Source organism: Pygocentrus nattereri, chromosome 18, assembly GCF_015220715.1.
Source record: "Pygocentrus nattereri isolate fPygNat1 chromosome 18, fPygNat1.pri, whole genome shotgun sequence".
NCBI lineage: Eukaryota > Metazoa > Chordata > Actinopteri > Characiformes > Serrasalmidae > Pygocentrus > Pygocentrus nattereri.
In genome coordinates this window covers 6,088,941-6,114,477 of record NC_051228.1, presented here as the reverse complement: position 1 = coordinate 6,114,477, position 25,537 = coordinate 6,088,941, and the positions used below count along the sequence as shown (strand labels likewise).

The following is a 25,537-nucleotide window of genomic DNA, read 5'->3' as shown; positions in this document are numbered from 1 at the left end:
AGAAAGTAATAACTAATGTCAATGTTATTTCGACATGCTGCTGTGTGATGAAACGAGCTTTTAAAGATGGCCATTTTTTCCATGGATGGGCTTTTTTTTGCCAAGGCTCACGCTGTGTGGACTAAACGGACACATGAAACACAAGCTTGACCAGTACTTTCTAATAGCCACAAAATAAACAACAGTATTTGCTCATTCACAGGCCAAACTGGCATTTAGGTGTGTAAATGTCTGTTTAAATAACATGAATCAACGAAAGTGGCGCATCAAGTGTAAGAGGGAACTGGCTATTTAGCACAATGAGTCAAGCAGAATTATGAAACATTATTCCGTAATAGACTTCCGTTCAAAAGTTTGGAATCACTTCAATGTTTTGTTAAATTAATAATTATTATTGACTAATAACCCGACTGAAATAGACACCAAAAGAGATGCTTTGTGTACAATTGAAAGTATTTTGTTGACAAGCTTATAAATGTGTCATAAAGAATAGCCGATCTTATTGAATAATAAACTGTAATTATCTATTTCATGAGCAAGATTTGGTCTTTGCTTTTTAAATATAGGGATATCAATGTATCCCTATTAATTTAATCTATACTTAATATTTATTTCATTTTACTTTATGTAGAATCACCTACTGCCCCGTTCATCTTCTCACATTTCCTACTTTTTACAGTTTGAAACGTATAAATATTAACACAGGGTTAGAATAATTTATACGTGCATCTGCAACTAAAACACTGCTTCCAAAGTTTCATATCGCTGTTGTCGGAACAAAACCTCATATCTACCACATGGTAACTTTACAGCAGAAGGAAAAAACCTACTTCACTTTTAATGTAAGACAGTGGAACCAGAATTTTTTCCATGTCATTTTTGGCCCTTTCTTCTGGTCCATTCATGATGAAATTTATGTACGATGTAAAGGGCAACACACGTTTCCAAATTATGTCAAAAACTGAAAAACGACAAAAAGTGGAGTTATGAGGTTTTGTTCCGACAGCAGCGACATGTAGAATGAATATGTAGGTATGTTTGTAATGTATATATGATGTAAAGATTTAGAGATTTACATGATGAAAATAAAAATCGAATTTCTCCAGTTGCCAAAAATCAGACGTTTTGTAGGCGAAGCAAAATTCGTCCTTGCGGCCTGAAACGTGAGCAAACGATGCCAGAAAGGTCTGTTTTGATTCCAGATTCCAGATACAGTTTAATGAGTTTATTTTTTATTAATGCATCCCTAAATATCATCAAATGCATGGCAAACTGGGAAAATATCGAATTTTAAATTCATGCAGGGCAGCATGTGCGCGATTATAGAGATGCTGTCACACGTCCCAGCTTTTCTGAAACAACTCTACTGTTTCGTGACTATTATTTTAGTGTTATTCTCCTTGTAAAAACGCTTTGAGGTGCCCGTTTGAATTAAAGGTGCTTTAAAAAAAGATGATGATGATGATGATGATGATTATTATTATTATTATCACTATCACTGGTGGAGTCGGACGGGGGATGCACCGCTGCAGAGCCAAGCTGAAGATGGAGTAGATCTGCCTGCGAGGCTGGTGGGAAGGTGATGGGGGTGGGGTGAGAGAGAGAGGCGGGGGGGGGGGGGGGGGGGGGGTTGGGCTTGTCTTATGAAGCTGCAGTGAGTAGCCATGAGCATAGGGCACTGAAGTCTCATCAGCTGACCCACAATCACATTTCACCTCAGGACCGTTGGGCTTTATTCTGTTTTTAAGGAATACTGCAGGGAAAAAAAAATTACCACAGTTTTCCCTTCCTGCTTCTTCAGGTGTGCACCTTAGCTACAAGGCTATGTAGCTAACAAGTAACAGAGGCTTTTATCTTACAAACTACAGTACAAAATTCAGGGTGCAAGACGCTCCTGTTTGTACGCAGCGTCCGTCCTTTTGTCCATTTTTATATAGAACAGTGTGTCATACAGTTTCACAAACAACATACGCAGGTATTTTAGAGATTACTGACTCAACCACTGACTCAACAGCTTAACGAGGTTTGAGGCAGTTGTGTTGTGATGTAGGCATGTGGTTAGCGCACTGCTAACTGCTGAGGTATAAGCTTTCATTACTTTTAGCTACATTAGCAAAACAAAAGAAGCAAATGTTGGACACTATTTTTGCGGTAAGAGCAAAATTGTCTAAATTTGGCATTTTCCCAAACGTTTTCTTCCTTTTTCCAACTGTTTTAGCTCGGAAGCCGTTTGTGCGATAGGCCCTGGAGGGGGTTGTCACTTTAGAGCTTCTGTGAAGTGACCTTGGCTATGAAGACGACCGGATATCAAAATTCACTACTTTTATGGTGTTCACTGAATTACTGCGTTACTACAGGGCCTCACAGTGAGTCAGCAAATAAACAAACGTTACTCACTGTTGACCTCTAAAGGGGTCATTAAACATCAAATAAACAAACGTTACTCACTGTCGCCCTCTAAAGGTGTCATTAATAAACATCAAATAAACAAACTTTACTCACCGCCACCCTCTAAAGGTGATATTAACAAACATCAAATAAACAAATGTTACTCACTGCCGCCCTCTAAAGGTGATATTAACAAACATCAAATAAACAAACATTACTCACCGCCGCCCTCTAAAGGTGATATCAACAAACATCAAATAAACAAACATTACTCACCGCCGCCCTCTAAAGGTGTCATTAATAAACATCAAATAAACAAACGTTACTCACTGTTGACCTCTAAAGGGGTCATTAAACATCAAATAAACAAACGTTACTCACTGTCGCCCTCTAAAGGTGTCATTAATAAACATCAAATAAACAAACGTTACTCACTGTTGACCTCTAAAGGGGTCATTAAACATCAAATAAACAAACGTTACTCACTGTCGCCCTCTAAAGGTGTCATTAATAAACATCAAATAAACAAACATCACTCACTGCCGCCCTCTAAAGGTGATATTAACAAACATCAAATAAACAAACATTACTCACCGCCGCCCTCTAAAGGTGATATTAACAAACATCAAATAAACAAACATTACTCACCGCTGCCCTCTAAAGGTGTCATTAATAAACATCAAATAAACAAACGTTACTCACTGTTGACCTCTAAAGGGGTCATTAAACATCAAATAAACAAACGTTACTCACTGTCGCCCTCTAAAGGTGTCATTAATAAACATCAAATAAACAAACTTTACTCACCGCCACCCTCTAAAGGTGATATTAACAAACATCAAATAAACAAATGTTACTCACCGCCGCCCTCTAAAGGTGATATTAACAAACATCAAATAAACAAACATTACTCACCGCCGCCCTCTAAAGGTGATATTAACAAACATCAAATAAACAAACATTACTCACCGCCGCCCTCTAAAGGTGATATTAACAAACATCAAATAAACAAACATTACTCACCTCCGCCCTCTAAAGGTGATATTAACAAACATCAAATAAACAAACATTACTCACCGCCGCCCTCTAAAGGTGATATTAACAAACATCAAATAAACAAACATTACTCACCGCCGCCCTCTAAAGGTGATATTAACAAACATCAAATAAACAAACATTACTCACCGCCGCCCTCTAAAGGTGATATTAACAAACATCAAATAAACAAACATTACTCACCGCCGCCCTCTAAAGGTGATATTAACAAACATCAAATAAACAAACATTACTCACCGCCGCCCTCTAAAGGTGATATTACCAAACATCAAATAAACAAACATTACTCACCGCCGCCCTCTACAGGTGATATTAACAAACATCAAATAAACAAACATTACTCACCGCCGCCCTCTAAAGGTGATATTAACAAACATCAAATAAACAAACATTACTCACCGCCGCCCTCTAAAGGTGATATTACCAAACATCAAATAAACAAACATTACTCACCGCCGCCCTCTAAAGGTGATATTAACAAACATCAAATAAACAAACATTACTCACCTCCGCCCTCTAAAGGTGATATTAACAAACATCAAATAAACAAACATTACTCACCGCCGCCCTCTAAAGGTGATATTAACAAACATCAAATAAACAAACATTACTCACCTCCGCCCTCTAAAGGTGATATTAACAAACATCAAATAAACAAACATTACTCACCGCCGCCCTCTAAAGGTGATATTAACAAACATCAAATAAACAAATATTACTCACTGCCGCCCTCTAAAGGTGATATTACCAAACATCAAATAAACAAACATTACTCACCGCCGCCCTCTAAAGGTGTTATTAACAAACATCAAATAAACAAACATTACTCACTGCTGCTCTCTAAAGGTGTTATTAACAAACATCAAATAAACAAACATTACTCACTGCCGCCCTCTAAAGGTGTTATTAACAAACATTAAATAAACAAACATTACTCACCGCCGCCCTCTAAATATTGACAATTTCCAAACCAGTTCACTCTTAATAACAGCATTAATGTACTATCAGTACGTTATTGTTTTATTATTGAAATGTAAATACGGGTTTCTTTTGGTACTGCTGTGAGATCAACAGGTAGAAGAGTAGGTCACTTGTTGAATGTTTCCATTCAGGGATTAGACAGAAAAGAAACGACGTGTCAGTGATGTGGCACAATCATGCTCCAAAACAATCTGTTACCCAAGAGGAGAAATCAAGTGTGTATCAATTCATATATTCATGGTGCACAGTGGGCCGTTGGAGCGCGAGCTGATGAGGCATTAGCGGCCGGCGGTTCTGGGGTGAGCGGCGGCTGAGGGAGGCTCATTTAGCTCCCACCAAAAGCTTCCTCATCTCAGTGCAGATTCAGATGTCAACATCCTGCTGCCGCTGTAATTGATTCGGATCTGCAGCAGCCGTTTGATCTCGTTACCGCGACCACGGGGACGCTGTAAATGAGCATTTTTGCCGCTGCCGTTTAGATGATATTCAGATTGTCTCACTTAAGAGGCGAAAGGAGTTGGGGGGTGGGGTGGGGAGGGCATAAAGATGAGAGGGAGAGAGAGAGAGGGGAAAGAAGGAAGAGAGTTAAAAGAGAGAAGAGAGGGAGAAGGAAGAGTGTGAGGGAAAGAGACAGAGAGGGAGAGAGATGAAGGAGATGGAGAAAAAGAGACGGGGTGAGGGACAGACAGAATGATAAGGGAGAATTAACAGAGAAAGAGGGATGGAGAAGAAAAGGGAGATGACACAGGGGAATGAGAGAGAGGAGGAGAAAGTGAGAAGTAGAGGGAGAAAGAGAGATAAAGGAAAAAATAAAGCGTGAGGTAGAGGGATAATAGAGGGAGGTTGAGGGAGAATAGAATAGAGAGAGAGAGAAGTTGAGGGAGAATAGAGAAAGAGATAGAATAAGATTAGAGTTGGGGAGAGAGTGGTAAAAGAGAGAACAGAGAGGTGTAGAGAAAAATAAACAGAGATAGAGGTAGAATAGAGAGAGAAAGGTAAAGGGAGAAAGAGAGAGAGAATGAGTGGTAGAGGGAGGGAGAGAGGGGGAGATAGAGAGAGAGAGAGAGTTGTTTTCTGGTTCTCTTGCAGTTTGACTGCTCTCTCTCTCTCTCTCTCTCTCTCTCTCCCTCCATCACACTGATTTCACCATCTTTACATAATTGGCAATGAGCGGGGGTCCATTAACTTTGTCGTCTCCTGTGCTTAATATTCATGAGAGCAAATTGGACGCTGGGGCTTCTTTGCATTTGGGGTTTGTGGAGGCCCCAGGGCAGGTACAGAGGAATCCCCCCATTACCCCCCCCCACCTCAAAGCACACACATACACGCAGCACCCCGGGCTCTCTAAACAGCGCTGCTTTAATTACCTGGAGCCGGAGACTGTGTCTGTCACAGCGAAACTGCAGCCGGCGGGGATGCCCTGCCTGTCGGCAACCTCACTCAGCAGCACTGCGGTCAGGGCTGGACTCAGCTATGGCTGGTCGCCAGGCCCACCGTGGAGGAGGAGGACGCTCAGTCTCTGCGGGCCTGTCTCCTGGCTGCCAGGGGGTTTACTCATTTGTTTTGTCCTAAGCTAATAACGTGTGATCTCTGTTTGCTTTTCTGTGAAAAACAGTTACTTATTATTATTATCGTTCCAAAAAAGCATAAAAGCAAAAGTTGAGAGATTTTCTTAGGACAGCGGTGCTTTATAGCATGATCAGTTGTATGAATACATAAATATGTTACAAAAGCAGTGCAGAAACCATATATATTACTGGGCATAGAAACACTAAACATTGCAATAAAGACGATAAGAATTTTGTTTTTGTATGCTCTTGAGTAGAATACAGTTAGATAAACACAGGTTTGATGGTAACTGTAAATGCTGGACTCCCTTAAATGGTTATGCTAACACACTGACACACTTTAGATAACAGTGGATTGTTTTTTTTATATATATGTTTTCCTGTTAGTGTCTTTTTTTAACAAGAAACGTAATAATAATTAGTTTTATATACCATTTTCTCAGATGCCAGACAGTACATCTACCGCCTAAGAGTACCTCTGCAAACATGAGAAAACCTTAGCTATTCAAATAAAATATTTTACCCTGAAAACCGTAGGATATGGTGAGACATGGTGTTCTGATCTTTAGCTGAACACTGCTGCTCGCTGGTGCTGCAGGTTTCTCAGTTAGTATTGATCACACATTTACCTAAATAAATTGCCTGGTCAGCTTTGAAAGAACACTTGAAATGGCTGTTTATGTACTTTCAGCAGCCACACAGTGATGTGTTTCAAAGACAAAGACATGATTCTGCATTATATATATTATAATCATGATATATATCATATATTATATGAAAAGAATGTGTGTAAGCGCTGGAACAGTGGTTCCTCAGAGACCCCCAGGTATAGGGATTTTGTATTAGGTATTATGGTATTAGATGTACGTATTTGCTCTTTTCTAGTGTCTTAAGAATTGAGCAAAAATATGCAGACTGTCGGTGGTGGTGTGTGGGAAGGGGGTGGATGGGGATGCAAGGAACCATCATTCTAGTGGTTGTAGAACTCTTGATTATCCATTTTATTGCTCCATCCCTTTGTTTTGGGATGTGGGATCTTATAATGGTTGTAGAACCCTAGATGGTCTACGATTTTTGCTCTGTCCCAATGTGGTGGGAGTTGGGATTGTCTGGGGGTCCTGAGAAACTCCCATTCTAATGGTTGTAGAACCCCCACATTGTCTACATTTATGCTCTGTCGCAAAGTGTTGAGAGTTGGGATCATCTGGGTGTCATGGGAAAACATCCTTCCAATGGTTATAGAAACCCAGAAGATCTATATTTTTGCTCTATCCCAATGTGTCTAGAGTCAGGATCATCTGGGTGTCCTGAGAAACCACCCTTCTAATTGTTGTAGAACCCCAGATGGTCTATATTTTTGCTCTACCCCAGTAGCTCAGGAGTTGGGATCATCTGGGTGTCCTGAGAAACCACCCTTCTAATGGTTGTATAAACCCAAAAGATCTACATTTTTGCTCAATCCCAGTGTGTTGGGAATCGAGATCATCTGGGTGTTGTGAGAAACTATAATTGTAATGGTTCTAGAACCACAGACGGTCCACATTTTTGCTCTATCCCAATGTGGTGGGAGTTGGGATTGTCTAAGGGGGATTGAGAAACTATCCTTCAAATAGTTGTAGAACCCACACATGATGTACCATCAGGTCTTTTGTTGATCATCTCAACACACTTTGAAGAGAACTTTATTTGATAATTCTCTCACATCAGTTACCAGACACTGGCAGATAAAAGTGTCTTCAGTTACACATTGCCCAGCAATATCAGATTATTTGGTCAGTGTTTCAACATTGAGAGATGATGAATGTTACAGCTACTTCAATATCCACAATGGTCCACCTCGCTGATAAGCAGATATAGATCGATCGTCTACACAGCTTGATATGATGTTTTGAGAAAATATTGCAAGGCCCGGTGTTTTTTTCTCAGTCATCTCTATTATTTCCCTCCGAGTCAGCAACTTTGCAGCCCCCCAGACCCCCGCCCCCTGCGATTCACCTTCAGTTTAAGAGGCTCCGTGCCCTTGAGCTGTCACCCAGCGGCCTGGACGTATTAGCCGCTCCTGTCTGACCTGGAGCATTAGAGTCATTTTCAATTGGGGATTAAAATGTTCAAGGTGGTGAGATGAAAACGTGGAGTGACGTGGAAATTGTGCCATCGCTTGCCGAGAGCAGATGAGGGCAGCTTTAAATCAAACAGTTTGAACAGCTTTCACTTTGCTGACAGAAATAAAAAAAGGCCTGATGAATTATAGATTGATCAGCATTCATATTTGAACAGTGCTGTCTGTTCATTTCTGCCTAACGATAGTAGATGATTAGATATTTTAAATTCCAAGATACATGTTTTGATTAGGGCTTATTACTGGAATTTCTTTCTAGGCCAATAATAGATACTAATAATGAACACAGTGGTGTGGCTCATACCAATACCAGTAATTGATTAGTTTGCATTTTTTTCCCTGACTGCCCAAACAGTAACCATCATTATTAAAAATGATATATTAGTGGGGTAAATGATGTTAAATTAAGTCATGGCATATAAACTTTCTCATTGTAAGAATTTAGTTTTAGTTTTACGACTAATTAGCCAAGTTTTAGATGTGTTTTAATTGTTTTAAGTAATCTTACTAAACAAAATAAAATGCAGTGGTAGCAATGACCAATTGTGTGAATGTCTGACATAACATGCTTTCCTCATGGACCAACCCTGGTCCTGGAGTACCCCCTGTCCTCCAGAATTGAATATTTTTCTTGTTGTAACACGCCTACTTCAGCTCAGGAGGGGCTTGTAAATGATCTGATAAGTTGGAACAGGTGATTTAGAGCAGGCAACACTAAATTTGCAGGTTAGGGGTGACGCATTCTGGTCTTAACAGTCTCTAACTGGCTGTGTTTACATGCAGATTTTTGCCACTCTGATTGAATACATTCTGATTACACATTAAGACTGAGATGTTTATGCTCGCTCTACTCAACAGTCTGATGAAAATCTTCGTTTACAAGCTCACTACAAGTAATACAATCCAAAATGGTGCACATGCGTGGAGAACCGCTTGGTGTAGATGTTACCGTCACAGCAAACATCTCATGAGTCCAGTCAGAGTGAGATGAGCAGCAGTGAGCAGTGCTTGTGTTTTTAACTGCTTTAAAATGAGGTCAAACTCAGGAAAATGTCCTTCACATGTCCTTATTAAAGAAGGCCGAGAGGAAGACGTCGTGTTCTGAGACACATAAGCTGGACGTCCGTCCCACCGCCGTCTTTTAAAGATCAGAGCATAAACTTCGTCTCCTCTGCAGACCAGTTTCTGCTCCGCCGTGTTGAATGGTATAAACTTTCACTATGACGCGACGAACATGATCATAATGTACTTACACAGTCCGACTGGAAATATAATCGGATACAGGCATTTACACGGATATTATTCTATTTAACGGATTATTTACAGGATTACCCACCTCTGATTATTAACAGATTATTAGGCTGCATGTCAGTGTGTAATCACTAGTCTGTTTCTACCTGTGATTTATAATAGAACTGCGAGGAAACCTCAGGTTTCAGGCCACTATTAGAGTTTTCGCGATACCATATGTATTGTGGTTTTTGCAACACAGTATGATTTATCTTATGCAAAGTTAAAAAGGAATGGCACCATTCATATTGCTTTTATTTTTTTGGTTAAAGTCTACTTGCCAAAAACGAGATTGTAGAGTATAATGAAATCTAAATGCAAAGTGTAAACAGTTTTGGATGCGGAATCCAATGTTTTTCTTTTTTTCTTTTCTGTCTCTTTTAGGAACATAATACTGTGCTTTTTATTACAACAGTGGAAACCATTCCGATTTCTATTAGTATGTCTGATAACAGAAATGCAAACAGCTTAACTGCATTGTCTCACCACCCCTGTAGCGAAAAAATGAACGTCAGTATGCATGACTTTCTTAAAGCATGACTTAATGTCTAGACGATGTACAGACTTGTGTGCCTTTATATATTGTGGCTGTCGGGACAAAACTTTGTACCTACATGTTTGTTATTTTTCAGTTTTGGACATAATTTGAAAATACCTTTTGTGCTTTACATTGTATGTAAATTTCACAATGAATGGACCAAAAAACCAGCTCAAAATGACCTGGAAGAAAAGTCTGTTTTCCATTGACTCTCATTAAAATTCAAGTATGTTTTTTCCTTCTCCTGTAAAGCTACCATTTTGGAGATATGAGCTTTTGTTCTGACAGCGATATATTGACATATACAGTAGTGAATGGTATGAACATTGAACTAAGCTAGAGTTTTTTCTCTTATATATATATATATATATATATATATATATATATAAAAGGGGTGCTCCAGAAGTGGCTTAGAAAATGGATGGATGGATGGATATATATACATATATATATATATATATATATATATATATATGTGTGTGTGTGTGTGTGTGTGTGTGTGTGTGTGTGTGTGTGTGTGACATAAATATATAATCTGAAATGGTTTTATTTAAAATTATATGTACTGTATATAAATATATATACCAAAATTGTAATTCCGTGATATACATTTTTGGCCAAACTGCCCATTACAGCTTAGAAATCCAATGTATTAAAAACACTTGAGGCGAAAAGCATAACCTGGTAAACAGCGACTATTTTCTGCTTTGGTTAATCACCACTGTACCTGCGTGTGGTTGTCTGAGTGCTCTCCAGCACTTTATTGTATTTTCAGCTTCCACTTCGACCCTGACAAAGCACTAAAAACAAAGCATGCTTTTACTGTCTCAGTCCCGAGAGCTGTGCATCCATCAGAGATTTGTCATGTTGGAGAATCATCAGCCAGTCTGGAAAAAGGGGGTCTGAATTTTTCATATGTTTTCAAAATGTGTTGTGAGACAAAAGAAGCTTTACCGCAGCATGGATCTCATGACTCCATCATGTGTAAAACACACAGAGGCGGTGAAGTTGCTCATCCTTCTCCATACATCCACCCAGTATAGTGCGGTTTGCAGTGGCAGGGGGGATTTTCTAAAGGCTAAGTGAAAGCTTAGGGGATTTGGGACTTCAAAGGAGTTTAGCCTCAACCTTTTAGAAGTGCACGAAGGGGTTAGTTCACTCTTCGATTTCGGCCCGCTTTTATATTGTGCGTTGGCTGAATCGTGCATATGTAAGTGTGCAGTTTTACTTTCAAGTTGCTTAACGTGGTGTGTGTTTGGTCAGATCTGAGGAAATTGACTCCTAAAGATGACAACTTTGAGATGGATCATGGTTTAAAATAGTAAATTAGTGAGAGCAGAAGTGCACTGTCCCAGAGAGGAGTCACAGCTGGACCAAGCCGGCCTCTTGGTGACAACTAGCTACTTTTGGCAATAGGATGATGGTTACCACATTTGCACAATGTTCTCCAAATGTAGTCACCTTGTTGAAAAATACAGTCTAGTGTTGGTGTATCTGGTCAACCAGCAAGGTCATGTTGGTTGACCAGCATATCAGCATCCAAAATGCAACATAGAGTACGTTTACATGCACTCAATAATCCGATCATAATCGGATATCTGCAGTTAATGGTTATGTAAACCCTGATCTAGAAATCCGTTTCAAAAATCCGATAAAGAGGCAGGATTTTAGCTCAGTAATCTAAACTCTTACTCTGATTTCTTTCGGATTTCTCAGTCTGCGCATGTGTGAAAACAGTCGGCGGTACCAGAAATGAGCAAGCGCCACTGTCATGAGACGCAGCAAAAGTTTGGAGTGACACTGTAACTGACTGCATGCTTGCAGTCACGTCTTTTTCTTGCTGGATGTAAAGCAGGAATCTGATTATTGCCTGACTCGTGTAGACCCATATTTTCCCCATTATCTGGTTATTCCAGTGCATTTAAAATGCATTGATCAGATTACTGACAAAATCTGATTTTCTGCAGTTATCAGAATATTAAGTGCATGTAAACACCAGCATCCAAAACACAGCATGTCGCTGTTGTCGGAACAAAACCTTGTATCTCCGTCTCCATACCAATTTAAAAGTACCAATTGCCTTGTGTGTAAATTTCATGATGAATGGACCAAAAGAAACAGCTCAAAATGACTTGGGAAAAAATCTGGTTCCATTGACTTCCATTGAAAGTGAAGTATGTTTTTTCCTTCTCCTGTAAAGTTATGACTTTGGAGATACAAGGTTTTGTTCTGACAACAGCAATATGCTGGTTTTGCTGGTGGCCAGACACCTGGCAGGACTATCAAATCTGAAGTCCGTTAGAGCCTGGAGTTTGCTCCTTTAGTTCTGCACTGGAGCTACCAGGCTATGTAGCCAAAGAGCAATGAGAGTTTATAGCTCTGTCGCTAAGAAATAATAGGGATTCTATTTCTGCTGCGTTCGATATTCAAGTGGAGGCAAAAGGATAATCATTTACTCACAGGGAAGGACAAAACTGACTAGTGTAGGGTTGGCTAACCTTTTTAGCTGGCAGCACTGCTGTTGCAACAAAATTAGCAGCACAGAGGTTGAGTACGTTTAAAACATGTTTAATTCTTAAAAAATAGCCAAGAAAACTCAGAAGGTTTTAGTGAAAATGAGTAATGTTTGAGCTAACATTACAGCTAACCGTCTTCGCACAAGTGGATGCAGTGCCATGTTAGTTTATCAGAGAAATATATTGTCCTTGTTTCTTATAGCTAATATCAGCTAGAACAATTAGCCTAGCTAGCACTAAAGCCACCTCTCAACCACAATTTGCAGTTCTGTTAAAACACAGTCACTTATTCACTAAGTACATTGATTCGTTCAGCTGTATATTTTCTTTCTTTCCTTCATAAAGCAAAATAAATGCCTAAATAGTGGCCTCAGCGTTAGTCAAAGTTAGCAAACTAGCAAAAGCTTGGTACATTGCATAGCTAAAAACAGTAGTAGCAGCCATTTGAGCCTAAATTTTGTCCTTTGGCCATGTTTAAAAACAGCAGTATGTCACAACAGGTTCAGAGACCACTTAAGCACGTTTATGTGATATTACAAAACAACCTCGCCGTTTAAGTCAAGTGTGTGATGGTTTAGGCATGATGCTAATTGATGGGGTATAGATTTCCACTTTGTTGTTAGCTACATTAGCCTTGCAGTTCACATACAAGACCATATCAGCTACATTTGTAGTTGAGAGGGGTGGGTATTTCAGTCAAATTTGATATTTAAATTTGTAAGGAATTATTGAAAAAGCTAATATATTAAACCAAGAGCACAATATTAGGTGAGGTAGTTTGAAATGAACCTGAGAAAAGTGTCTGTCTAAAGATAAAGATTATAGGCAATGTATTATTTTTTTTACCTCAGCTAGTGTTACTAGCCTAGTCATGTCATATTTCACCTCTTAATTTTTAGCTTGAAAACAGCGAGTGTGTGAAGAGTTAGTTACCAAATGTGATCAGTGAGCATGAGCTTTGGTTTCTTGTTTAGCATCCTATGTGCTATAGCTGTGCTTTGTACTATCTGCTACCAGGCGCAGATGGGAAGCTAATTTGTGGATACAAAGTTATAATTTATTATTTGATTTTTTTTTATAATTTCCCAACTATTTCACTATTCCAAAGTGTATATAATCTGACTCATTCCTAGTAAAAATTAGGAAATTGTTGATTCTTTGCCAAATTATGGCTTTACCTAAAGAGAAATTGGCCTAAATGATAAAGTGCTTTCTTGTAAGAATCTGAAATACTCTGTTGCCCTATATGTATTTGGCATGATGAGTTCCCATGTAATGTAAATTCAAATTTCTACAGACATGAGGGGTTGCAAACAAATAAAGAAACTGCAGGTTTACCTGAAGATCAAACCCTAATCATTCTCCTTCTCTTGTCTCTTGCAGTTTTCAGTGAAGATCTACATTCCAGCTTGTATTTTGTCAATGCATCTCTGCAAGAGGTAGTGTTCGCCAGCACCACAGGGACGCTGGTGCCCTGTCCCGCAGCTGCTGTGCCCCCAGCCACGCTGCGCTGGTACCTGGCCACCGGCGAAGAGAGCTACAACGTCCCAGGGATCCGTCACGTGCACCCCAACGGCACGCTGCAAATCTTCCACTTCCCTCCATCCAGCTATAGCAAAGTGATCCACGACAACACGTACTATTGCACCGCTGAAAATCCTTCAGGGAAAATTAGAAGCCAAGATGTTCACATTAAGGCCGGTGAGTGTTTTTCACCCACATGTCGCTTTTTAGCCCAACATTTAAAATGTAGTAAATCGGCAAGTTTTCCAATAACAAATTAAGTTTATTCATGATTGCTTTCTCTCCTTGGAGGAAAATGAACATTTTAAACAGTTAATTAGACTTGTTCACAGTGCCAAGTTTAATCTATACCCAGAAAAACAGATTTGTGGATATATTCTGATAGGATGCGCCACAGTAATGACACAACCAGCTGATTCTTGAAGTGTAGGGTTTGCTGTAAAAAAATGATTCTGTCTGTCAAGTTTACACATCCTCAAAATAAAATTCACATGCCCTTCACTCAAACTATAGTCAGCCAGTTAGGATTGGTTGGTATCCACTTGTTTTATAGCTTCAAACCATCACCGAGGATTACCTGGTTTTGGTGAAAATGTTGTCTGTGATGACCACAGTCCCTGGTCTTTGAGCCATCATTCAAACCATCTGTCAACAATTGCTAAATTTTACCAGTGCTGCTAAATACGAGAGAGGAGCTGGTTAGCATTAGCTCAGCTAGCATCATAGCAGCTCTGCTTGCTACAGAACTTTCTAATGTTCTGTTCTAGCTAACTGCTCAGCCGTGACTTGATGATTCAAGTCTGAGGGAGTGAAGTTGAGCAACTGGTGTTGAAGAGACAGAAATGTGAAATGAATCCTGTTCCACGGTGTTTGGATCTGTAACCTGAGTGGCTAACTTAACGTTAGCTTAGCAAGCAGACTACAGACCCAAACAGTGCTCGACACCACAGTTTAGGCTTGGTTTTGCGTGACTGCTGCTCTGAAACAAGTGCAGGTGATAAAGACTAATGTTTAAGAAAGCAAAACTCAAGTGAAAACCAGACCTCAAAGCCAATAGATGCTGTTCTGTGGTATTTGAGACCGTAGGGTTTTGGCTAAGTTCGAGCTAGCTTTGTTAGCAAGTCAGATGCCACAGCACAGGCATGACTACGGCTAAGATGGGTAGTCGTGGGCTGGAGGTTAGGGAACTGGCCCTGTGACCGGAAGGTTGCCAGTTTGATCCCCAGTGCTGACGGTACATTACTGAGGTGTCCTTGAGCAAGACACCTAACCCCCAACTGCTCCCCGGACGCTGTGGATAGGGCTGCCCACCGCTTCGGGCAAGTGTGCTCACTGCCCCCTAGTGTGTGTGTGCTCACTAGTGTGTATGTGGTGTTTCACTTGACAGATGGGTTAAATGCAGAGTTGTGGGATTAAAAAAGTATCACTTAAGATGATATCGGACTAGAGAGTAAATGAGAGTCGAGTGACTGGTGTTGAAGTGACAGAAAGCTGGAATTGAACGTGCTACGTGGTGTTTGGGACTGTAGCATTTTGGCTAACCTAGCAATCGCTTTGTTAGCGGGCTAAATGCGACACACACCACAGCACAGGCTTGGTCCCAGCCGAGCAATGCTAGAATGGCACCATTTTTGAGGATATCTGAGAGAAAGCTACGTGACTGGTGTTAGAGTGAAACCTAAATCGAACATATTCCATGGTTAGTGTAGCTCTTGGCCGTTGCTGGTTTTTCCTGGCCTCTTTCTATCTGCAGCACCTATCGGTGAGGTCCTCTAAAATATAAATGGGTGGAATGTGTCTGATTATCCATTTAAATGTGAAATAGAAATTTTTCACATCATAATTTTTAAATATACCCTACAGTATATATACATCCAAAGTCTGCCTCTTTAGTTCTGCGCTGAAACTATGAGGCTAATGTCACTAGCAATGATCTAAGCATGAATTCTGAAGCCTGAATTTTGTCCATTTTGTGTTTTTCCTCTATGTCCAGTCTTACGAGAGCCCTATACGGTCCGGGTGGCGGACCAGACAGCCATGAGAGGCAGTGTAGCGGTCTTCAAGTGCATTATTCCTTCATCAGTGGAGAAATACGTCACTGTTGTGTCATGGGAGAGAGACACAGTCCCCCTCGTCTCAGGTAGGACCCAATGGTCTCCTTCACGTCTGACAGGCTGGTTCATTTCTGATCGATTTGCTTCAAGGGACTTTTTCTGTCACATGTGCTTACTGTCAGATTTAATGCCCAATAAGAGGTCCAGGCCCAATAAGAGGTCAAGCTAGGGTTTACCAGTCAAAAGTTTGGAGACACCTATTCATAGAAAAGGGTTTGAAAACAGTAGTGTTGCATCATTACAAATAACGTATAGGAATTTGCAATAGATAATGCAAATACCATGATGTAGATGGACCATAACTGCACCAAACAACAAAAAATGCTAGTTGCAGTATCTGTAATGGCAATATTGGGTCATATACCATTATTATTGATATTCTTTTTAAGGCATTAGCCACAAATAAGTGCAATGTACATACAGGACAAAACACACTAGCGCTATCCCCTTTACCTGAATAGCTGAGTCATTTTTCTCTCAGTGATCACTCCTATGTAGTCAGTCACAGTCTTAGTTAAAGTTAGTCCAGATCGTTATTAAGGGAGTGAACATAAAAGATGTATCTGGAAAGAGCAGCCAGTCTCTTGGGGTAACAACAGTGGGTCGGTTATTTCAGATAGCTGTGTGCTCTCACGGCCTGGTGCTTCCATCAGACAGAACTGATAGCATGAATGTCAGTAATATTTACTGAACTCCAGCAAAGTTTGATGCTCATAAATATGAGTGAGTGTATGGAATGCGCATATGACAGAAATCACTTGAGAAATTTAGGCATAAAACAACATTGAATACTATTTTTGACAATCTAGAAAAGCTACTGTGTTCTTATGCAACATAGGTTAATCTTTATATTGTTCAGCCCTGTTTTTAACATTTTAAATGAAAAATGTTGTACATTTAGTTCAGTTTTTTTTAAATATGGTTCCTATTAAGTTCTCAAAAAAAAGCCACGGTCTAAGATGTTATATATATGTATGTATACCAATACCGATGATGTGTCATGTATATCGCTGCTGTCGGAACAAAACCTTGTATCTACATTTTCAGTAGATACAGTTTCAGTTCAGTTCAGCCCAAAATTTACTTGGGGAAAAAAGTCTGGTACCATTGACTTAAATTAAAAGTAAAACATGTTTTTTGTTTGTCCTGTAATGTTACCATTTTAGAGATACAAGGTTTTGTCCCGAGGCATTTGAGCTTCAGTCTTTATGTCAAAATATTTTTACTACTATTAAAAACATACATTCATATAGACAGCCAAACTTTTGACTGGTACTGTATGTGTTCGAAGTAACACAGACCACAACTCAACATAGATATTCACGCTGTCCGATGCATCTGTTACAGCTTTTTAGCACCATTTGCAAAATTCCAAAATTTGCAAAATTGTCTCATCATTTATTTCTGTTGCCTCATATTGAGCTTGAGAGGGATTTTGGCCTCTAAGTTTTCAGGATCCAACAACAACATATACAGTGATATAATTGACCTCTGTGGCACACCCACAGCTGTCTAATCCATTCCCTCAGCCAGTCTAGCCTCAGTCTGTCCAATACATGCCACTTGTGTCACTTAGCTTCACTGTATTGACCCAGTTCTCTGACAATTGGCTCCACAGAGTGAGCGGTTTGAAAATTCACATTGGTTAAATGGAACACTCGTCCGCACAATTGTTTCCTTCCCTCAGGGGTGGCTGCTCTTTATATGGGGCATTTAGCAAACCCAATAGAGGGACTAACGACGCTTAGGCCGAAGGCCATTGCGGCCATTTTCTCTGCCTTTATCTGCTGGAGAACAAATCAGAGATGTGACATTATTGGATTAGTTTCATAATCTAGAGCGATGAGAAGCAGAAGCCTTTACAGGAATACATAGTTTGATTATTTTTACAATGCTATTAGTAATACTTTTTTTTATTTAAGATTAGTAAAGGATTTATTAGCCTACTTTTTTAGCCAATGCAAATAGCATTACCCAATATACATGACATTGTTTCCTCTAAAGTGCATTAGCATGACTGAGTCAGGACAAAAGTAAAGAAAAAAACAAAAAAATTACAAAAGTGGCATATTTATAAAAAAAATAAATATGCAAGAAATAAAAATGTAAAACTTAGAGACGTTGGATCGGATTTGGCTGGAGTTTTCCAGACCATGTACAACTTTACACATTAATGTCGTATACAGAGCCTCAAAAAGAAGGTCCGGCTTGATATTTAGCTCTCAAAGTCAACATATCGCTGTTGTCAGAAGAAATTTTACAGGAGAAGGAAAAAACCTACTTTACTCTTAATGTAAATCAATGGAACCAGACATCTTTCCAAGTAATTTTGGGTCATTTCTTTTTGGAAAAAGGTAACAAGCATTTTCAAATTATGTCAGAAACTGAAAAACAACAAAAATAGAGATATGAGGTTTTCTTCCGACAGCAGCGATATACCTATGTTGATATGATGACAATAGTAGATCATCTATTCACATCCTCAGAAGACCCATCCTTCACCTAGTGTTCTCTGAATTCTTTTCAATGCATCCACAATCATCAGATTCATCCTCTTGGGGAAGGGGTCCGAAACACAACCCATGTTACAAAATGTCCTTCCACATGTGTGCAATTACACATTTCCACCAGAGAGGTCTCCAAATCACCAACTCTTTCCTCTTGTTACTGACGTCACAGTACTGCGGCCAAAATTAAAATTAACGGGCAGATTGTGTTTGTGGGTTTGAAAAAAATAGATCCAGCAGTTAATAGTTCTACACTGTATGCGTTATCTATCATGTGCAGCGACATCAACAGATCTGAAAAATATCGGATATCGGACAACAGCTCTCACCTCACTGCAGCCCCCCTATTGAATATTGGTGCATTTATTTGCTGTCTGTGCATCTGAAATATATGTCCATTCAGGGGCAGCTGTCAGAAAGTATTAGCTTCTCAGCAGTCTAGTGTTCTTCTTTGTGGTAAATATTTGATGAGTAAGGGCAATATTTCACAAACAAATAGATTTTAGACACAATTCATTGCACGTGTCATACCGAGGCAGTGTCCACTCTTCACTCTTCACTTTTCCTGACGCAGGACTCTTATGGGGGCTTTAGAGTGGTGTATGCAGACTACGGTACGTTCTCTCAGCCTAAAATCCTTTGTTTTCTGGACATCTTGAATATTTCATGAATAAATAAGGTTCACATGGAGGTTCGTATGAAGCTGTACTTTATTGTGATGAAATATTAACTTTGAAAGCGCATTTCTTTTCAAGACATTTTTCCATGATGTTAGAACTGAAGCGTTACGAGGTTGAGTGGAGGGAGTCGGGTACAACTAGCTTCAGGGAAATATGTGACTTGGGTCACGCTTTATTTGGATGGTCCCCTGTAGATGTTCTACATGTACTTAGGTTATTAACAGACTTAGTGGTGATTATGGTAAGCGTTAGATTTAGGAGTAGGTTTTGTCTGGAGGTTAGGTTTAGGGTTAGGTTAAGGTTTAGGGGCAGATTTAATAGAATATTTCACATGCAAGTTAAAGTTCAGGTGCAATTAATATATCACTGTTGTGGGAAGAAAATCTGGTTCCCCTGGTTCCTATCATCACCACTGTAAAGAAATTGGAGTCTGAGTCTTTTTCAAAAATGAATGTCATGTTGGAACAGGAAGGGGCCGACCCCCAAACTGCTCCCACAAAGTTGGGAGCATGAAATTGTCCAAAATCTCTTGGTGCTGAAGCTTTAAGAGTTCCTTTCACTGGAACTATGGGGCCGAGCCCAACACCTGAAAACCAATCCCACACCATGATCCCCCCTCCACCAAACTTTACACTTGGCACAATGCAGTCAGACAAGTGCCGTTCTCCTGGCAACTGCCAAACCCAGACTTCTCTGTCGGATTGCCAGACAGAGAAGCGTAATTCATTGCTCCAGATAACACGTCTCCACTGCTCTAGAGTCCAGTGGTGGCACTTTACACCACTGCATTCCATGCTTTGCATTGCGCTTGGTGATGTAAGGCTTGGCTGCAGCTGCTCAGCCATGGAAACCCATTCCATGAAGCTCTCTATGCTGTTCTTGAGCTGATCTGAAGGCCTGTAGTGATTGATTCTGCAGAAAGTCGGTGACCTCTGCTCACTATGCGCCTCAGCATCCACTGACCCCGCTCTGTCATTTTATGTGGTCTACCACTTGATGGCTGAGTTGCTGTCGTTCCCAATCGCTTCTACTTTGTTATAATCCCACTGACAGTGGAATATTTAGTAGTGAGGAAACTTCACAACTGGACTTGTGCACACCTTGGCACAGGTGGCGTCCGATCACGGTACCATGCTGGAATTCACTGAGCTCCTGAGAGCAACCCATTCTTTCAATAATGTCTGTAAAAGCAGTCTGAAGGCCTAGGGGCTCGGCTTTATACACCTGTGGCCATGGAAGTGACTGGAACACCTGAATTCAATGATTTGAATGGGTGACTGAAATATAGTGTATGTTGTAGTATGTGACCCCAAAAGCAATGCCTGGATTACGAATCTGTAATATCACTCTCTTCCTATAACAGTTACACACGAACTCTCCACTTATGTTATGTAATGTTTGCATAGTTATTGTGTAAATAATACCTATCAGTAAATTCACAGCACTTGTATGAAGATCAATACCTTAAAGATAAATGGATCTGCTGTTGTGTAAACACCATCACGTTACAGAATAGTTTAGAACTTTGGATACCGTGTCTTATACAACGTTTAGTTCCAGCCACGCAAGCTGATTGGCTGAGAGGCGTTCTAATCGTGCTGTTATGAGAACACAAACACTGTATCACTGAGACGCCGTTGCTAAGCGACAACTTTGACAGCTGTAGGAGACGCTCAAGCCATTTGAACATTTTTACTTTTTACTTTGCCACAAACAGAAAATGGACACTTTTAACATCACATATGACTGACAGCCAATTCGGTCCGACTCTGAAGGTGAGACGACACTAAATTCCCAAACTGTTGTCACCACAGAGCAGCTTTTCAGTCGGCAGCTGAGACAGAAGAACAGCTAAACAACCTGGAATCAGCCAGAAATGAACCCAACACCATTCGCCAAACTAAACGGGCTGTAAGAAGCTTTACAGACCGGCTGGAACAAAACAACATTAATACTGATCTGGCAAAAAATGACTAAAATTGACTAAACTGAGCTAAACTTGATATTGTGACAGTTTTATGTCCCAGTCCGCACTTGAAAAGGCGAGGCTTACAGCAGACTGTGCAGCGAGTGAGCGCAGCGTAACAACAAGCTGCTTGTTAAGGAGCTATAATTTGACACTTGAGCTCGTGATGCTCTGCAATCAAATACTACTGCAGCTAGCTGAACGATAGAAAGGTTGTCGCTTGCAGTGCAGTAATTACACCCCTCCTGTTACAATCAGAAAGTCTTGCTAGAAAGCAGCAGCTCACTGCATTATAAATGTTTAATTATGTAGCTATGAACATACACTTTTGTAATTATGTAGTTCATGATGTTAATTAGGCATGTAGTATCACTAAAGTTGCATGTTTATGTGCATTAGCTGTAATACTGCAATGCTTCAGTAACAGTGAATACATCACCAGTAGTTGTGTGTATTATTAATGTGTATCTACACAGTTATTACAGACAAATGAGATAAAGCAGCACCACTTGTTTAAAAGTGATTATCTGCCAGATATGATTCCAGTAGCCTTGTGCACCCCTTTTACAGGACATTCAAATACTCAAGGTAGGATTATATGGAATATTTGAAAGGAGTTATTCAGTAGCCCTGGCTGCAGCCAGTTCTGGAGGTATGAATTTCTCAGTATTGTCTATTATTCATGCGCAGCATTAGGCCCACAGCAGCAGCAGCAGCAGAAGCAGAGGCTGATGGTCTGATCTGGCCATCGGCTGCTGTGTTGGGTGTCAGCGAGTAACAGCAGCGAAGCTCACTGCTGCAGGGGATGCTTTCTCATTCCGCACACATGGCCTTCACATCAGGACCTCTGGTCATCGGCATTAGAGAGAGAGAGAGAGAGAGAGTGAGAGAGAGAGAGAGAGAGAGAGAGAGAGAGAGAGAGAGAGAGAGAGAGAGACGGAGAGAGAGGGACTCAGCTCTTTCATTTCCATCTATTCTCAGCCACAGTATGTTGGAATATGGCAACACTGTAAAGAACAAACGTTTAATACGGTACAATTAAAGAAACAGATGAAGAACCAATAGTATGATAAAGAGGTGATTGGAGCAGCGCTCTCTCCCCCTCAGAGAGTCATTCGTATTGATGATGTGTAGACACTGTGAAATAACATAGGAGCTCAGTGCTGCTCCTCTGCCAAATGTGCGAAGCTCGCCTCGGGGTTTTGCTTTATTGAGGCCGATAATACACTGGTGACATTACTGCGGCATCGTCCATTTAACAGTTTGCGGCGCTGACATTTTGCAAACCATTGAGCAGCAAGTGAACTGCCGCCCTCAAATCACTAATCATTGTCGGACGGGGAGGAGGGGCCTGCATTAGGCCACACCCCCTTAACGAGGCAGATCTAACGAGGATCCGCTGGAATGGGCATTATTCATCATTATTTCCATTCAGTCAAATAGATTAGGAATTGACATATACAGACTTCCATACCGGCTAACATCAGCATATTTTTGGTTTGTGATGCTGTTTCCAGAAGCATTCGCTTTTTCACTGTTCGCTATGTAGCACTTGCTTTATTCGGCCGTATGCAAAATATATGCATTCCTGGTCAAGTGACACGCTTGTTGATTTTCTAGGTGAAAATAAGTGAACACATCTTCTACAGGGAACACACTTCTGCACAGTCTAGTACACAGTTACTCTTTATTTGATGAATTGTCATAGTAGATGAAAAATAAAACATAAAATATGGCCTGAACAAAAGTCAAGCACATTTTCATATTTTTTCACAGTGTCATATTTTTTCCAACATTTCAAATTCAGCAGTAGAAACTGTGCTTTTAAGTTTGCAAAAAAAAGGCAATATTTGTTTGTTTGTATAGAATGTGTTCATTTATTTTCACTTTGGAGATCAACAAAACATCACATTTGACCAGGGTGCCCAAATTTTGTGCAAGACTGTAGAAATGGCAAACCTGGACTGTTAAAGCTAGGCCTTTGATTTAGGCTGTGAATGTCAAAAAAAACATATTTGATAATGCAAGTGTCCCTATGAGACACTATCTTGGCTGGACATATGTCAGTATGTACTGATGTAGTAGTATATGCTAAAAAATTAATGAAAACGCAGACTTACTTTGCTCTGCTTTAAGCTTTAGCTCAGCTTTTCTCACATCTCCGACAGGAAACTTTTCCTCAAAAGTAGAACGGTCTCTTCTAAAATGTCTTTCATGTGATTTTTACAAGGCTGAAGTCGCTTCTCATTCGCCAGCTTCTTGTTCAAAGCTGAGTGCTTATGAAAACAAATAAGTCCATTCGTCACCAAATTATGGTGTTTGTCTTAAATCTCTCTCTTTGCCTTTTTGTTAGCTGCTAGCTAGGCCAGATTCTTGTCTTTGCTATGGTGACCAGAGGTCTGTACGCCAACCTTCAGGGTTAAAGGGTGAATCAGCGGTTCTACATTAATTCCAGCGTTTAAGACCATTTATTGTTTAGACTGTGTTGAACGATCAGCAGAACTTTATTTTACTGTAAAGGAGGATTATTTTATTATTACCTACAAATCTGATTCGGCTGTAGAGCCACATCGGGGCAGTAAACGAGTGGCTCTGGAGCCGCATGTTGCCAATCTGCTGTGTTAGGCCTTCTGTCCAGCTCCTGAAGTCCTAACCAATGGCAGAGCTTGTTGGCTGTATCTACCTTGATACCGCAGAGAAAACAATCCTGACTGGATGATTTTCAAGATCTTTCTTTACTTGCAAAGTTGAAATACAACAAATATATGAAGATTACGTGCTGCTATATAGTGATCTCTCTGGGGAAATGACCTTCGGATGATTGAAGGATTTATTGGTCCGAATTCATGCAGCAGTATGAAATGGCTGATCTAATAAAGAGTCCACTATTTCTGCGATAGAGATTGACTCCGAACACCCCGTATACAGCCTCCTTCATTGTTTTGGCCAGTGCTTGATCGCCGCTTCTGATCATTTATCATAGAACATCACTCGCTCACCGCGGCTAATGACGATGAGAACAACATACCACGGGACTATGTGCGGATAGATTTACAGCAGCCAGGCAAAAAAGCCCTCCCTGACTGCAGTGTAGCTGTATGGGACTGGACTCCTGCAGAATTCAAATGGAGTCCAGCAGTTCTAGAAGGGGGCGGAGCGCTAACGGCTTTAACCACGCGGCTAGGCGAGGGAGGAAGATGGCCACCATTTTCACCAGCGAAACCATAAAGGAGATGGAGGCTGTCTTCTCCACTGGCGGACTCCGCTCGGCCCAATTGGAGTCGTCTCCTCCATTTTTCTCCTAGAGTATTGTTATTCCGAGGGAAAAAATGGGTCAGCGGGCCTGCAGAGAATAGCCTGGGTAAACAGGCAAAGCAGAGACACTTGCTCTCTCCAGCCAGAACACTTAAAGCCTCTTCCCTTTCTTCTCTTTTTGCGCTAAAACGCAGAATCTTTCATTCATCCCTAGATCCTAGCTCTTCTTCCACTCGTACTTAGCGGCGAAGGGCTTAGCGGGATGAATAAAAGGATACTTGGTGAGGGAGTTGGGGTGAGCGGAGAAAAATCAATACCTTTGTGCATTAATCATGCCGGGGGTGCCGGAGAGAATTATGGGAACACGGAGGGAGAAAAGCAGTTGCGCATTCACACTGAGTAACCTGAATCACTCGGCAGCTAGCGAGTAGCCGGAACTAATTCCCAGAGAGGTACAGAGATATTTACGTTAAATCTGCTCTATGCTTGTGGTCCTGGGTGAATGTTGCTATAAAGCGTTTGGCCTGGTCAAGCAGCATCAGAAACCGAAGCATTCAGCCACTAATCTACATCAAAACCGATATAGCAACGGCAGCTAGCGCAAAGTAATTGTATCTGATTAGCATATGTTGGCCCAGATGGGTCATAAAAACGATCATGAAACGATTAAGGCCATTTTATCCCATTTTGTTCCGACCGTCTCATCTGCGCCGCGTTCTTCGCTCATAAACGACCACAGCATTGGTCATTAAACTGGGAAGGATGGAAATGATTGCAGAGGCCGTGAGGACTAAGCGTGGCTTAGTCTGTAATAAACAGCGATGGGCTTAGGCTTGCCGAGTTGCTGTTTTTTTTTTTTTTTTCCTGCATCTCGTCAAACCTGCCCCTCTCGCAGCTTTCGGATTATGCCACAGCGCAAAACTGGATCATAGCCAGGTCACTACAAATGGCTGAGATCCAAAAACGCAGCTTAGCGATAAGCACAGCGAGGGCTAATTAAGGCAGCAGAGACCCATTCACTTCCACTTATGAGCA

The 25,537-nt window shown here is 40.6% G+C and overlaps 1 protein-coding gene across 2 annotated transcripts in view; it reads left to right on the top strand.

Annotated features, from left to right (window-relative positions):
* The window catches only part of dscama (Down syndrome cell adhesion molecule a), a 162,723-nt gene that overhangs the window by 17,255 nt on the left and 119,931 nt on the right, over positions 1-25,537 (top strand). For both annotated transcript variants that reach the window (XM_017707733.2, XM_017707732.2), the window contains exons 2-3: positions 13,840-14,157; positions 15,974-16,120. In XM_017707733.2, the coding sequence (XP_017563222.1) occupies positions 13,840-14,157; positions 15,974-16,120 (465 nt within the window). The remainder of the gene's footprint in view (positions 1-13,839; positions 14,158-15,973; positions 16,121-25,537) is intronic.